This window comes from Glandiceps talaboti, chromosome 19 (assembly GCF_964340395.1).
Source record: "Glandiceps talaboti chromosome 19, keGlaTala1.1, whole genome shotgun sequence".
NCBI lineage: Eukaryota > Metazoa > Hemichordata > Enteropneusta > Spengelidae > Glandiceps > Glandiceps talaboti.
In genome coordinates, this window is record NC_135567.1 from 20,863,237 (window position 1) to 20,877,662 (window position 14,426).

A 14,426-nucleotide genomic window follows, 5' to 3' on the forward strand; every position below is an offset into this window, starting at 1 on the left:
ATGACCGTACTCGAATAACCTTGTACTGTGTGCCCTCATTGACCATGATAGACATAACCATTCGTTGACATGTGACTGCAACGCTTTGTGTTTTCGCGCTTCGCAAAAACACAAACGGAGCGTCGCAGATGGGTATATTTGCCAGTTTTCTCTAAGCTTCTAAAATGAAACTTTCTGAATCAATCTGATGCATGATGTTAAAATGTAACAAAAATTACTAACTTAGAAGGCTTCAACAGGGAACGTTCAAACTTTCTAAATCCAAGATTACCTTATTTGAACCCCCCCAACTCAGTTTCAAACATCTAACTAACAATTTGACATCAATAAATATATACATGACTATACAAGTTATGAGAACAGTGGGATATACCAAAATAATGGTAGTAAAATCTTTGACAAAAGACTTTAACATTGTATCACTTTTATCGCCATAAAGTTGGTTTCATGTAACATTTGTTACATTTATCAAGTGTATTCTCTAACTGAGACAACTGGTATTATTACTAGAGTTAAAAACATTAATTTAGTGCAACTTGAGACTCATATTTTTATTTAGATCATAAGGGAATACTTAAATCTGTTACTATAATATTCATGTCCATTTTTTACTTTAAAAAGGACTGAAATATTCACAAAGTGATCTTTGTTTTACTTTTTAAGGATCATTTGTAAGCATGTCTTGTTTTATGTGACCTCTGACCTCAACTTCATTTGCTGAGATAATAGAAATTACCCATATTCAGTTAAAAATTTCAAACTTTTGGTCGAAAAGTGATGAAAACACAACAATTTTAATGAAAATGGAATTGTTATGTATGTCCAGCATGTCTGGGAGACATAATCCAGATAAATATGGTGAGAGGAAAATCTTGCTAATATCCATATATAATCTCTACCAATCAGAATACCCAATCAGACAGAATCTAAAAATAGCTCCAATTACATCATCAAGTAATTGCTATGGCGACGACAATGCTGGTGTACCATGATACTTATATGATTAGCTAACAAAGACACAGTTTTAAAAGCATTTTGTTTGTACACGAGCCACAGGACGCCACCTTTGTAGAATAAACCGACTCTAAGGTTCACTGCTTACTGTAACACTTCAATAGATAAACCATACATATACAAACACTTTTCAATAGATTTTTACACAGGAGAAAAAACTCAATTTCATTAGTGTTTTTACAATAAAAAAGCACTATAGGAGTAATTTCTACACAAAAACTGTGACTTGAATAGATTTGACTGATTTATAATAAGGTTACTACTTCTGAATACACAACACTTGAATCAGAGAAAGCAGTCACAATAATCTAGACTGTACATATTTGATTGATTTACACACTTTCATTTTATAACTGTAGTAAGTATTAATCTAACAAGTTCAATTTAGCAAAGATCACCAGCTTAGAGGGCTTCAATTGGGGCCTTAACAAAGATTACCTGCCTTACAGGGCTTCAATGGGGAATCCTCAAATTTAGCAAAGATCACCAGATTAGAGGGCTTCAATTGGGACCTTCTAATTTAACAAAGATCACCAGCTTAGAAGGCTTCAATGGGGAACTTCCAAATGTAACAAAGACCACCAGCTTAGGGGTCGCCAATGGGGAACTTTCAAACTAACTATCTTGAATGGTGATGCATGATGGGAAATGTTAAAATTTAAAAAAGAACACCACCTTAGAGGACCTCAATGGGGACTCTCAAATTTAATAGAGATCATTGGCTTAGAGGGCTTCAATGGGAAACTTTCAAACTCACTATCTTGAATATCTTTAGTGGTGTGATGCATGATGGGATATGTTCAAATTTAACAAAGATTACCAGCTTACAGGGCTTCAATGGGGAACACCGTCAAATTTAACAAAGATCACCAGCTTAGAGGGCTTCATTGGGAACTTTCAAACTTACTATCTTCAATATCTTGAGTGGTGTGATGCATGATGGGAAATGTGATAATAAACATATATCTATCATTCTTGTCAACAACTTTATCATATTCCTTGGGATTTATTTATTCTTCGTTATAATGATCATAAAAAATGATGTTAAAAGGTTTTCAACCCCTAAAAAACTAAGCAGGTTAAAGGGCTTTAGTGCCAAAATGGTGGAAATGACCAGGTTAAAAGGTCTGATTTTATAATGAAAAACAAAATTAAGTGCTTTCAAGACTGAGCAGATAAGATAGCTTTAACTCTACAGTTTGGTACGTCTTACAAAAATACCACCAATGGCGTTGTAGCACAACTGTAGTTTTTAAAAATGTTTATCCATATGCTAGTCTATGCTAACAATAGGTGTTTATTTGCTGAATAACTATCCAGTTGCCTATCCAACCATGTTGCTATCTTTACGATAAATGCTATCATTTGGCTGTTGCTATGGGCGTGGTCATGTTGTTAGAGATATTTGCATACATTTGTGTATGTTTTTGTTCACTTGTGTATGAATTCCTGATATTGTCTTTGCAATATACGTGATCATTTGGCTGTTGCTATGGGCGTGGTCTTGTTGCTAGGAAAATTTACATACATTTTTTGAATGTTTATTCAATTGTCTATTAAACCCTGTTATCTTTGTGAAATACACCACCGTTTGGCTGTTGCTATGGGCGTGGTCATGGTTACTAGGGTATTTGCATACATTTTTTGAATGTTTATTCATCTGTCTTTCTATTCCTGTTGTTATCTTTGCAATATACGTGGTTATTTGGCTGTTGTTATGGGCGTGGTCTTGTTGCTATGCAAATTTACATACATTTTTTGGATGTTTATTCAATTATCTATTAAACCCTGTTGTTATCTTTGTGAAATACACCACCGTTTGGCTGTTGCTATGGGCGTGGTCATGGTTGCTAGGGTATTTGCATACATTTTTTGAATGTTTACTCACTTGCTTACCAGATGATGTTGTTATTTGACCAAAATATACTGCCATTTGGTTGTTGCTAAAGGGCGTGGTCATGGTCGCTAGGGCCAATTTTGTCAAAATGTTTTTAAGAAAATCTGCAGAATAACAGTTTCAGAAACATCTCGCCAAGTTTCAGACTAATTGACCAAGTACTTTTTGAGATATAAGTTTTTGACCAAAAATGAACATTTTTACACCTAATTTGCATATCACTCATGGAATCATGGTATGCTTAATATTTCTTCGTCCATACATCCCTAGATACATTCCCATTAAATTTCAGCCCAATCTGCTCAGTAGTTTTAGAATTATAGATTTTTAACCAAAAAGACACATTTTTAGCCCTAATTTGCATATCACTGATGGAATCATCCCGTCATGAACAAATCTTACTTTACACCCCCTTAAGAATGTTCCCACCAAATTTCGCACCAATCTGCCCAGTAGTTTCTGAGTTTAAGTTTTTTGACCAAAAATCACATTTTTTGACCCAAATCACACACCTGTGATGCGATCATTTTGATTTGAACAATTTCCCAACTAGACACCCAAAGTAATGGACCCACCAAATATCGTGGCAATCGGTTCAGCGGTTTTTGACTTTAAGTTGTTTACACACACACACACACACACACAGACAGACAGACAGACGCCGGGCGATCCCTATAGCACTACTGAACAAGTTCAGTTGTGCTAAAAATGACCATGTTAAGGGGTTTTGATTCACTAGAACTGAGGTGGTTAAAAGGCTTGAACCATTTAATAAATTATGCAGATGAAGTAAAGGGCTGTGGTATTAAATATTTACCGACAATCATCGATAAATGATCTCTATGGCGATAGAGGAAACCTCCTAATCAGGAAAGGCATCCTCTTACCTCCATATATGGCGCCACTGTTTATCAACAATAATCGACTCAAAACACACACAGTGTCTGATTGATTCTCTGTCTAAAGATCAACTTATACACAACACATAATTGTGTCACTCAAACAGTTTACAGAGCTGACACAAGACAACCAAACACAGACTGACATGAGCCAACCAAACACAGACTGACACAAGACAACCAAACACAGACTGACATGAACCAAACAAACACAGACTGACATTCAGTCAGTACTGTTCATTTCTTTCTCATTTTTCTTTTCAACTCAAATAATACTTTTCCTGCTTTGTAAATAAAAGTAGTTGGCATTAGCAGTAAATTCTTTCGTCTATAGTTAAATAATTCTAGTACGCACTTTCATCTACTTTTTCAGAATTTGTCATTAAATGTAGTTGGAATTAGTAATACACTTATTTGTCTGTGTTTTGTATTTCAACACAATTCTAGTACATGCTTTTGTCCGTCACTTTCTCATAATTTGGCACTGCATTATTGTACCCTGGAGACCAATTCCATGAAATCATAGTTCTGTAAATCTAAATCTCTCTGGAATATTAGAGCTTTTTCCTGGTCTTTTTGAAATACTAAAGAAATTTGGGGGTTTTCATCTTGTTTTCAAGGAAATTGTCAATCTTTATTTTCAACTGAGGTTGACATGGTATTTGGCGGCCATATTGGATTCTAAAGTGGCTTAATTTTCACCTCTATGTTGTCAAGTGAGTCATGATTTTGTTCTCTTGCTTTTTTTCTCTCCATTACAAGAATGGGTTTGAGTTTTTTGGGGGCAAAATAACAGCAAAAGTTTACGATTATTTCTCAGGTGCATTATAAATAATTTAATACTGAATCTCTTTCTATCTCAATTCTAACATTTGTAGTACTTACATTCATCATCTGTGTAGATTCTTTCTCAATTCTAACATTTGTAGTACTTACATTCATCATATGTGTAGATTCTTTCTCAATTCTAACATTTGTAGTACTTACATTCATCATCTGTGTAGATTCTTTCTCAATTCTAACATTTGTAGTATTTACATTCATCATCTGTGTAGATTCTTTCTCAATTCTAACATTTGTAGTACTTACATTCATCAACTGTGTAGATTCTTTCTCAATTCTAACATTTCTAGTACTTACATTCATCATCTGTGTAGATTCTTTCTCAATTCTAACATTTGTAGTATTTACATTCATCATCTGTGTAGATTCTTTCTCAATTCTAACATTTCTAGTACTTACATTCATCATCTGTGTAGATTCTTTCTCAATTCTAACATTTGTAGTATTTACATTCATCATCTGTGTAGATTCTTTCTCAATTCTAACATTTCTAGTACTTACATTCATCATCTGTGTGTAGTTTCTTTCTCAATTCATCCATTTTCTTTTCATCTTTTTGGAGTGTAAGTAACCCAGACTTTTCTTTCTCCTTTTTTTCCTACACGGCAACAAAAAACACAATAAAAGAAAAATCACTGTTGATTTCATTGACAGATCTTTGATTGATGGCAGTGTTCTCCCCAGAATACATTGCAAGGATGGTGGCTAATTTGCATAAAAGTTTACATATCAATAACATGGTAATTTGCATAATGGTTAGCATAATGATCAGCATATAATATGCATGTCTTCAAAATAAAGACATACTCAGACTTGTTAACATTTAACACATACACACAGGAGTATCAGGATCAGCCAGTTCTCTTCATGTGAAAATATTATTATAATATTGCCATTCAAAGATTACTGAAGGTTACGGATGACAGAATACATTATATAATAATCACTAAATGGTGAACCATAAATTTGAAGGTATCCGAGTAACAGAGACCATAACTATATATTAACTTCAAAGTCAGTTTTAAATCTGGTCAGTAAATCTTAGTTTATGTATGATATCAATTGATGTTTTACCTTCTTCAGGGTGGCTCTATTAATTGTACCATCTTTGGGTATATCAGGTAGTTCCCGACACAGAGAATACTCTTCATGATTAGTGACTCCTACAATGAAATACAGATACATAGATATGGTTAGATTCATTCATTCAGAGAGAGGGAGAGGGAGAGAGAGGGAGAGAGAGAGAGAGAGAGAGAGAGAGAGAGAGAGAGGGAGAGAGAGAGAGAGAGAGAGAGAGAGAGAGAGAGAGAGAGAGAGAGAGAGAGAGAGAGAGAGAGAAAGAGAGAGAGAGGGAGGGGGAGAGAGAGAGAGAGAGAGAGACGAAAGAAAAAAGGAGAAAGAGACAGACAGACAGACAGACAGACAGACAGACAGACAGACACAGACAGACAGACAGACAGACAGACAGACAGACAGACAGGCAGACAGACAGACAGACAGACAGACATACATACAGAGACAGAGATAGACACAGACACAGACACAGACACAGACACAGACTCAGGCAGGAAGACAGATGACATCCAGACAGTATGGAGACAGATTCAGAAACAGATAGATGCAGAAAATGAGATTTCTAAAAAGGTGGAAGACATTGCAAGATATCTGACAACCAAATCATTAACGAGAGGTGTACAGTAATCACCTTGACAGATTTTAAATCCACCATTAATCTACAAAGCATTAAAATCCATTCTTTGCAAACAGTCAACCACACTGACATATTAGCCATCATTCACACACAGACAGGGTTACAATATTAATTCTCAACATACAGATTCCTAGCTGTTACACAATTTATATTCTATTCAAGTGATATAGTATACTTGTCATGTGATTTATGGCACCCCAATCTGGACAGTATACACATGCACTATAATCATAAATAATATAGCAACTTGTCATAACTCAATGTCGTCACTGGTCATGTTTCAGTTATACAAGTTATACACGGAAGACTCATAAGAATAAAACTCCTCACAGACTTCATGCCAAATTGAGCTTTCTGAATAATTTATAATGACTTGGTTGTCGGAATATTAAACGTTCAGATATAAAGACTACTAGGGTTTGAAATTAGTAGTAGTATAGGGCATATAGACTACCAAACACTGTATCTAGACTACCAAATTAGTAGTAGTATAGGGCATATAGACTACCAAACACTGTATCTAGACTATCAAATTAGTAGTAGTATAGGGTATATAGACTACCAAACACTGTATCTTGACTACCAAATCAGTAGTAGCATGGGATACATAGACTACCAAACACTGTATCTAGACTACCAAACACTGTATCTAGACTACCAAATTGGTAATAGTCAAGGGCATATAGACTACCAAACACTGTATCTAGACTACCAAATTGGTAATAGTCAAGGGCATATAGACTACCAAACACTGTATCTAGACTACCAAACATTGTATCTTGACTACCAAATTAGCAGCAGTCTAGGGCATATAGACTACTAAAGATTGTATCTTGACTACCAAATTTATAAGGTGGTAGTCTACTGGTATTAGACTGATGGAAATCAATCTAAAATTGTAGCTGAAACAATTCACTTAAAAGTTTAGAAGGAAGCCAATGTAAATCAAACTTACAGTGCGGTTAAGGTAACTTTAACTGTACACTAGTGAGATTTGTCTGAATTCAAAGCGGTAATATCTATGACCACAAAACACACAATTGTGATTAAGTATTGTATACATGTCTTCTGTTAGTGACAAGTGTCCATCTGGATTGTGACCTGTCATTCAAGACACCTCTTTCATTGCAAAACCTGTAAGTACTGAATCAACTGACTATGGCACCATGGCAGTGGACACAGACAAAAACATGGCGAGGTGACTGTTAGTTTATTGCCTTGGTATGTCAACATGTAGACACTAAGTACATATAGGAATTGAACACACTCCAAATATTTGTGAACTGATTTCATTATGACATGTCTTGATATTCAATGATTGTTAGATATTATTCTCCAATGTATTTCTTGTTCTGCCAAAGAAAATACTCATGACCTAAGGGGGTGGGGGGGGGGTGGACTTTGTCATGATGTCACTTTGTCGCTAGACATGTAGTGACAAACCCTTAGGTCATGAGTATTTTCTGGCTGAATGAAGAAAAACATTGGAGAATAACATAATAATACCAGTGCCAGTAATATGACCAAAGAATTGAGGAAAGTAATGGTAATTTTGAATGTTTTGACTCATATTTTGAACACAGCATAACCGCTGATACAGAGACACATTGTTGCGACATAGACACATATTGTGACGTAGAACATCCAGGATGTAAATTCCGTTCATCTTTGCTTGTGAATGTTATAAGTTGAGTTGTCTATCATATATACTCATCCATAGCTACCACCAAAAGCCATGGACACAGATAATTATGTCTCTTAAAAATCATTTATCATAGGAAGGAATGTACTTATAAACAGCTTATCTGACACAGTAAAGTAGTAAGTACTGGTAACTAACTGGGCCTAAATCCTGGGGGGGGGGGGGTGAACTCACATAGTAAGGGTATATACATATGGCTTGCAGTGTAAAACACCATATATACTGGACAGTGTCAACTTATGGCAATATGCCTGTTTACTTACTACACTAACCTATACTGGACAGTGTCATCTTATGGCAATGTGCCTGTGTTACTTACTATTTATTACTAATACATGTACTTCACTAAGATTGACAAGAGGTCCCCAAAGGCAATTCCACTGAATGTTGTTTTAACCTTTTCTGCCCTAGTGGACAGGGAAGACAGAGATAGCTCTACAACATATAAATACAGGAATGAATTCCTAAACATGTTCAACAATGTAATACAGTGACTTCATCATGATCTATTAGTCAAGCATTTGGTTTAGAATATTTCAAATGTTAAGATGTCTTTGGCTTAACTTAAGCATTAAATTGAAAAGGTTACAGGAAAATTCAAGTCTTTGTCTTATAATAGATTTCTTTATAAGGGACTAATCAGTGAGTTATGAAAAATATAGCGACAAAGACAGAAAAAAGTGCACGCAACTGTGTTGAAATTAAAAACATCAGAATAAATCTAAAGGGAAATGATTTATGTATGGAAAGGGAATTATAGAAGTATGAAGTGTAAATTAAGAATTTTGTAATATATTTATTATGCAATTTTTTATAACGTGCCCATGGTTCTTGACAAATAGTAATATTTAGTACTGTAACAGTACTCTAGTAGCATGGTAAGTATCCGCAATGTTAAAGAGGAACACTACACCAAGCCAAGAAATAAATGTATTTTCATCAACTTTGATGTCTGGCGAGTCATGTCACAGTATTGCAATCACATGCCCTGTTTCTTGGTAAATTTGTCGTACAAAATTCCATTTGCAAGATCAGGTTTGTGTTCAATTTGCCAAACAAAAGTCATCGGCATGATCCAGTTTTGTTTCAAACTTGTTAGACAATATTTGACTGCTGAGTATCAGAGATTTGTGGACAATTATTTTGTACAATATTCCATCTGCAAGATTCCTGTTTCCTATTCATTATGTCAAACAATTTTCCACTGGACAGGTGAATTCCCCTCTTCTGTGTTAATTTGTCGAACAGTTGTACAATCCTTGTTCATTTTCAATTTGTTCCACAATGTTTCACTTACAAGTTCCATGTTTAGTTTTCAATTTGCGAGACAATATTCCATTTATACGTTCCCTGTTTCATTTTCAATTTGTTCCACAATTTTTCATTGGCATGATGCCTTGTTCTGTGTTTAATTTATTGAACAATATTCCATTGGTGAGTTCCCTAGTACCTTGTTCACATTGATAAGGCGCAGAGGTCAAAACAGCTGTACAAAGGTAATAAAATTAAACTAGCGAGCCACTGTCATGTTACATTAAATTTCTGTTGTTTCAGTGTTTACTGATCTGTCAGTTTTAGTATGTTTTGACAGTACATGTCTCATCGAATCTACTGGTAAAGTTAGACTCCATGTGTATAACAATTTGTCAGGATTTAGTTTTTCGTAAAGTATGTGTTGTTTGGCGCACTGACACTATCTGTCTCATTGAATCTACTGTTAAAGTCAGACTCCGTGTGTAGAACAATTTGTATAGATTTAGAATTTCACAAACTATGCACACTGGGTTATATGTTTCTTGCGAAGGATGTCTTGTATGGTTCACTAGGTTTTTTTTATTCTGTTAGAAGTAAGCAATATGAAACCACTAAAGTCATTTTATTTTGTAAGTCAAAAGCATTTCATGGCAGTTACGTGATTTACTTCTTAGGAAAATGCATTGAGTGGTTGACTGTGTTATCTATTTATTGAGAAGTACGCACTGTGAAGCCGCTACAGTCATTTATTTTGTAAGTCAAAAGCGCTGCCTGCCTGATAGGTCATTTGTTTCTTACAAAGAACGTGTTAAGTGTTGACTACCATGGCTATGTATTCAGTGAGAAACACACACTGTGGAGTTGTGTGAGTCATTTATTTCATAAGTCTCAAGCGTTGCCCGCCTGATAGGTCGTTTGCTTCTTACGAAGAATGTGTTGAGTGGTTGACTGAATTATCTATTTCGCGAGAAGTCAGTGTTGTGACGAGGTCGTATGTGTAACAAAGGTTACTTCACAAATTAAATATATTCAAAGCTACAATATATCTTTTTATCTAGCACCAACTGGAATGAATGATAACTCAGCCTTTATCTAATGAAGAGTAAGATTCAATGTCTAACTTTTCACTTTGAATTTTTGTAGCGATTTCTCCTCTGATAAGATTACAACTTTGCTTTTCTGTTTAAACCAAGCGTACGTTTAATTTTTATTCTTGACTGAGTTTGTCTGAATTTACTATTAAACTTCATTACATCAAGACTGAATTTCTGCAATATAAACTTTTTCTTTTTGAATTTTGTAATTACTCCATATTTTGTATGCTTAAAAAGATGCATTTCTGATTTTTGTTTGAATTCAACTCAAGCTTTATCAAACACAGGTTAAACTATTATTGTTGAACACTTCTGTTTGAATTCAAGTAGATTTCTTATTTTGCACTTTTACATATTTCTGATTCAATTTTTGCCTGAGTTAACAATCAAACTCTATCAAATGAGATTTTCTATTTAGTGTGCCAACATGATTTTTTTTTTCATTTAATGTGCTAACATGTTTGTTTTTTTCATTTAGTGTGCTAACATGTTTTTTTTTATTGAATGGGCTAACATGTTTTTTTTCACTTAGTGTGTTAGCGTGTTTTTTCCATTTAGTGTGTTAACATGATTTTTTCATCTAGTGTGCTAACATGGTTTAGTGTGCTAACATGTTTTTCTATTTAGTGTGCTAGCATGTTTTTCTATTTAGTGTGCTAGCATGTTTTTCTATTTAGTGTGCTAACATGTTTTATTTATTTAGTGTGCTAACATGTTTTATTTATTTAGTGTGCTAACAAGTTTTATTTATTTAGTGTGCTAACATGTTTTATTTATTTAGTGTGCTAACATGTTTTATTTATTTAGTGTGCTAACATGTTTTATTTATTTAGTGTGCTAATATTTTTTTTTCATTTAGTGTGCTAACATGTTTTTCCATTTAGTGTGCTAGCATGTTTTTTTTTTCATTTAGTGTGCTAGCATGTTTTTCCATTAAGTGTGCTAGCATATGTTCTTTTTCATTTAGTGTGCTAGCATATGTTCTTTTTCATTTAGTGTGCTAACATGTTGTTTTCTTCATTTAGTGTGCTAGCATATTTTTTTTCATTTTATAGTGTGCTGACATGGTTTTTTTTCATTTAGTGTGCTATGCTAACATGTTTTCCTTGTTTAAGTTAAGTCTGAAGTTTTGTCAAATTGAGGTTGAATTTCTATGGTTAAATGACTGAAAATAAGTCCAACAATTGTGATGTAAACATTTTTTTAAATATGTGTGGCTGTTAAAGTCTACACTGAGCCTGCCTTGATTACTAAACATTTACAAAGATTTATGATGTAAACAATTGTTTTAATATGTGTGGCTGTTAACTTCTACACTGAGCTTGCCTTAATGACTAAACATTTACCAACGGTGAGTTTGTCGTGAAGTGGCCATCAAAATAAATTGCAACGTTGGAATACAATGAAGGTAATAAATTGAGAGCTGCAGGCAAACCATTATAAAGTAATCTGGGTAGATTTAGTGGCACACAGTTTGTCATTTTGAGGTATCGGACTCATAGACACACATCGTTACTTCTAGTTCTATGGATTTACTCCTAATAACCCCATACACTTTATTTACAGCTTTACCTAGGTCAACCAGAGTGTCAGGATATGATAGGGACATGCAAAATAAATCTTATGTTTCTCATATTTTTTGCCAATTTTTGTCAGCATGATATATCTTACACCAAACCAATAACCTGTTTTTTGTCTCAGGGCAGATCTCACAAGATCCCACATGAGCCATTGTATCCATAGCAACCACGTGAGGGTGGTCAAGCTGAAAGTGTCAAATGCTTAGCAACACTATTGTTCTCAACATCAACGCACATGGCCACAGTAAAAGCTTGACCACGATCACGTTTGACAACCATTCTGTATAGGTATAAACACACAAAAGACAAATGTCCTGAGATGCTTTGTTTTTTAAATGTGTGTGTGTCTGTGTGTCTGTGTGTGTGTGTCTGTGTGTGTGTGTGTGTGTGTGTGTGTGTGTGTGTGTGTGTGTGTGTGTGTGTGTGTGTGTGTTTGTCTATCTGTTTGTTGATTTTGTTTGTGTGTTTGAGTTTGTGCACTTGTTTGTTTGTGGGGTCCATATAATTGTAAAATTTAGCAGGTTGCTATACATCTTGCTATACATAATATATCTTGCCTGGCCTGAAAGGCTATACTGTTACATGCACAAAAATCTGCTTTTAAATATCCTCAGTATTTTTAAGTTTTCATTTTTATCAAATTCAAATTTCTAAAATCTAGCACGTTGTTATACAAACATTTATTTTGCATTGCCTGAAAGGCTATATTGGTAAATGTGTAGAAACTGGGTGGTAAATATCATGAGTTGTTTCATTTGAAAACTTCAATGAAGCAATATATCCCGTGGGTCATTGTGCAATATAAATGAATGTTTCACTTTCTAACTGACATTTAAGATCACATCACAACACATTATACCCTTGAGATACTCTCTGAATAACAAATTGTATAATTACGAATGGATTATAGTACTAGTCTATACACAGGTGTTGGAAAGAATTGGCAAGGCATTCATATTTAGCGGTAGTCTCAATAGCAAGGCATTCATATTTAGGGGCTGTGTCAATGGCAAGGCATTCATATTTAGTGGTAGTCTCAATGGCAAGGCATTCATATTTAGTGGTAGTCTCGGCAGAGTTGATTGGATCACATCACAGTACACAGCACCCAAGAAATACCCTGTGAATGCCACATTATATAATTATGAATACATTATACCATCTCTACTAGATAGATGGTAAGTGACATCATTTCTAATAGATGGTAAGTTACTTACCAAGACGAGAGCATATAGTGATAACAATTTGGCTGACATTGTGACTGTCGTCTATCTGTAATAAAATATACAAACAACATATTGTAATTATAAGCTGAGTGACAAAGTCATACACAATATTTTAATACACTCATATATGGTTTACCTACCTACCTTACAAAACTATACCTTATCTCACATCACACTACACACCACACACCACACCACATACCTAACCATTGATCTACCTATCTTGGTAACTACCTACCTACAGACAGACAGACAGACAGACAGACAGACAGACACCACCATACTGTCCCATTTTCCCCACAGATTCAATAACTCCATTGTTAACTTTTCTGCCTGGAAGTTACATGATTTAAATTTAAATTCAGCTGGGATGTCTGATTAGTGTCTGAAACATGAAAAGACACTCAGCTGAAACCCTGTCCACCACTAGAAAATTATGGTATCAATATAGATTAAGTTTAAGGTAGAGGTGAAGGCTGAACAGAGTTGTATGCTAGTAACAGTCACATCTCCAGTATACGGTGGAGGTGAAGGCTGTAAAGAATTGTATGCTAGTAACAGTCTCATCTCCAGTATACGGTGGAGGTGAAGGCTGTAAAGAATTGTATGCTATTAACAGTCACATCTCCAGTATACGGTGGAGGTGAAGGCTGTACAGAATTGTATGCTAGTAACAATCACATCTCCAGTATCAGGAGTTGAAGGCTGTACAGAATTGTATGCTAGTAACAATCACATCTCCAGTATCAGGAGTTGAAGGCTGTACAGAATTGTATGCTAGTAACAGTCACATCTCCAGTATACGGTGGAGGTGAAAGCTATACAGAATTGTATGCTAGTAACAGTCACATCTCCAGTATATGGTGGAGGTGAAAGCTATACAGAATTGCATTCTAGTAACAGTCACATCTCCAGTATACGGTGGAGGTGAAAGCTATACAGAATTGCATTCTAGTAACAGTCACATCTCCAGTATATGGTGGAGGTGAAGGCTGTACAGAATTGTATGCTAGTAACAGTCACATCTCCAGTATACGGTGGAGGTGAAAGCTATACAGAATTGTATGCTAGTAACAGTCACATCTCCAGTATATGGTGGAGGTGAAGGCTATACAGAATTGTATGCTAGTAACAATCACATCTCCAGTACGGTATATGGTGGAGGTGAAAGCTATACAGAATTGTATGCTAGTAACAATCACATCT

The 14,426-nt window shown here is 35.0% G+C and overlaps 1 protein-coding gene across 5 annotated transcripts in view; it reads right to left on the reverse strand.

The window, feature by feature from the left end:
- The window catches only part of LOC144449898 (talin-1-like), a 209,060-nt gene that overhangs the window by 91,777 nt on the left and 102,857 nt on the right, over positions 1 to 14,426 (reverse strand). For all 5 annotated transcript variants that reach the window (XM_078140446.1, XM_078140447.1, XM_078140443.1 and 2 more), the window contains exons 6-8: positions 13,212 to 13,266; positions 5,728 to 5,816; positions 5,155 to 5,251 (exon numbers count right to left, since the gene is read on the reverse strand). In XM_078140446.1, the coding sequence (XP_077996572.1) occupies positions 5,155 to 5,251; positions 5,728 to 5,816; positions 13,212 to 13,266 (241 nt within the window). The remainder of the gene's footprint in view (positions 1 to 5,154; positions 5,252 to 5,727; positions 5,817 to 13,211; positions 13,267 to 14,426) is intronic.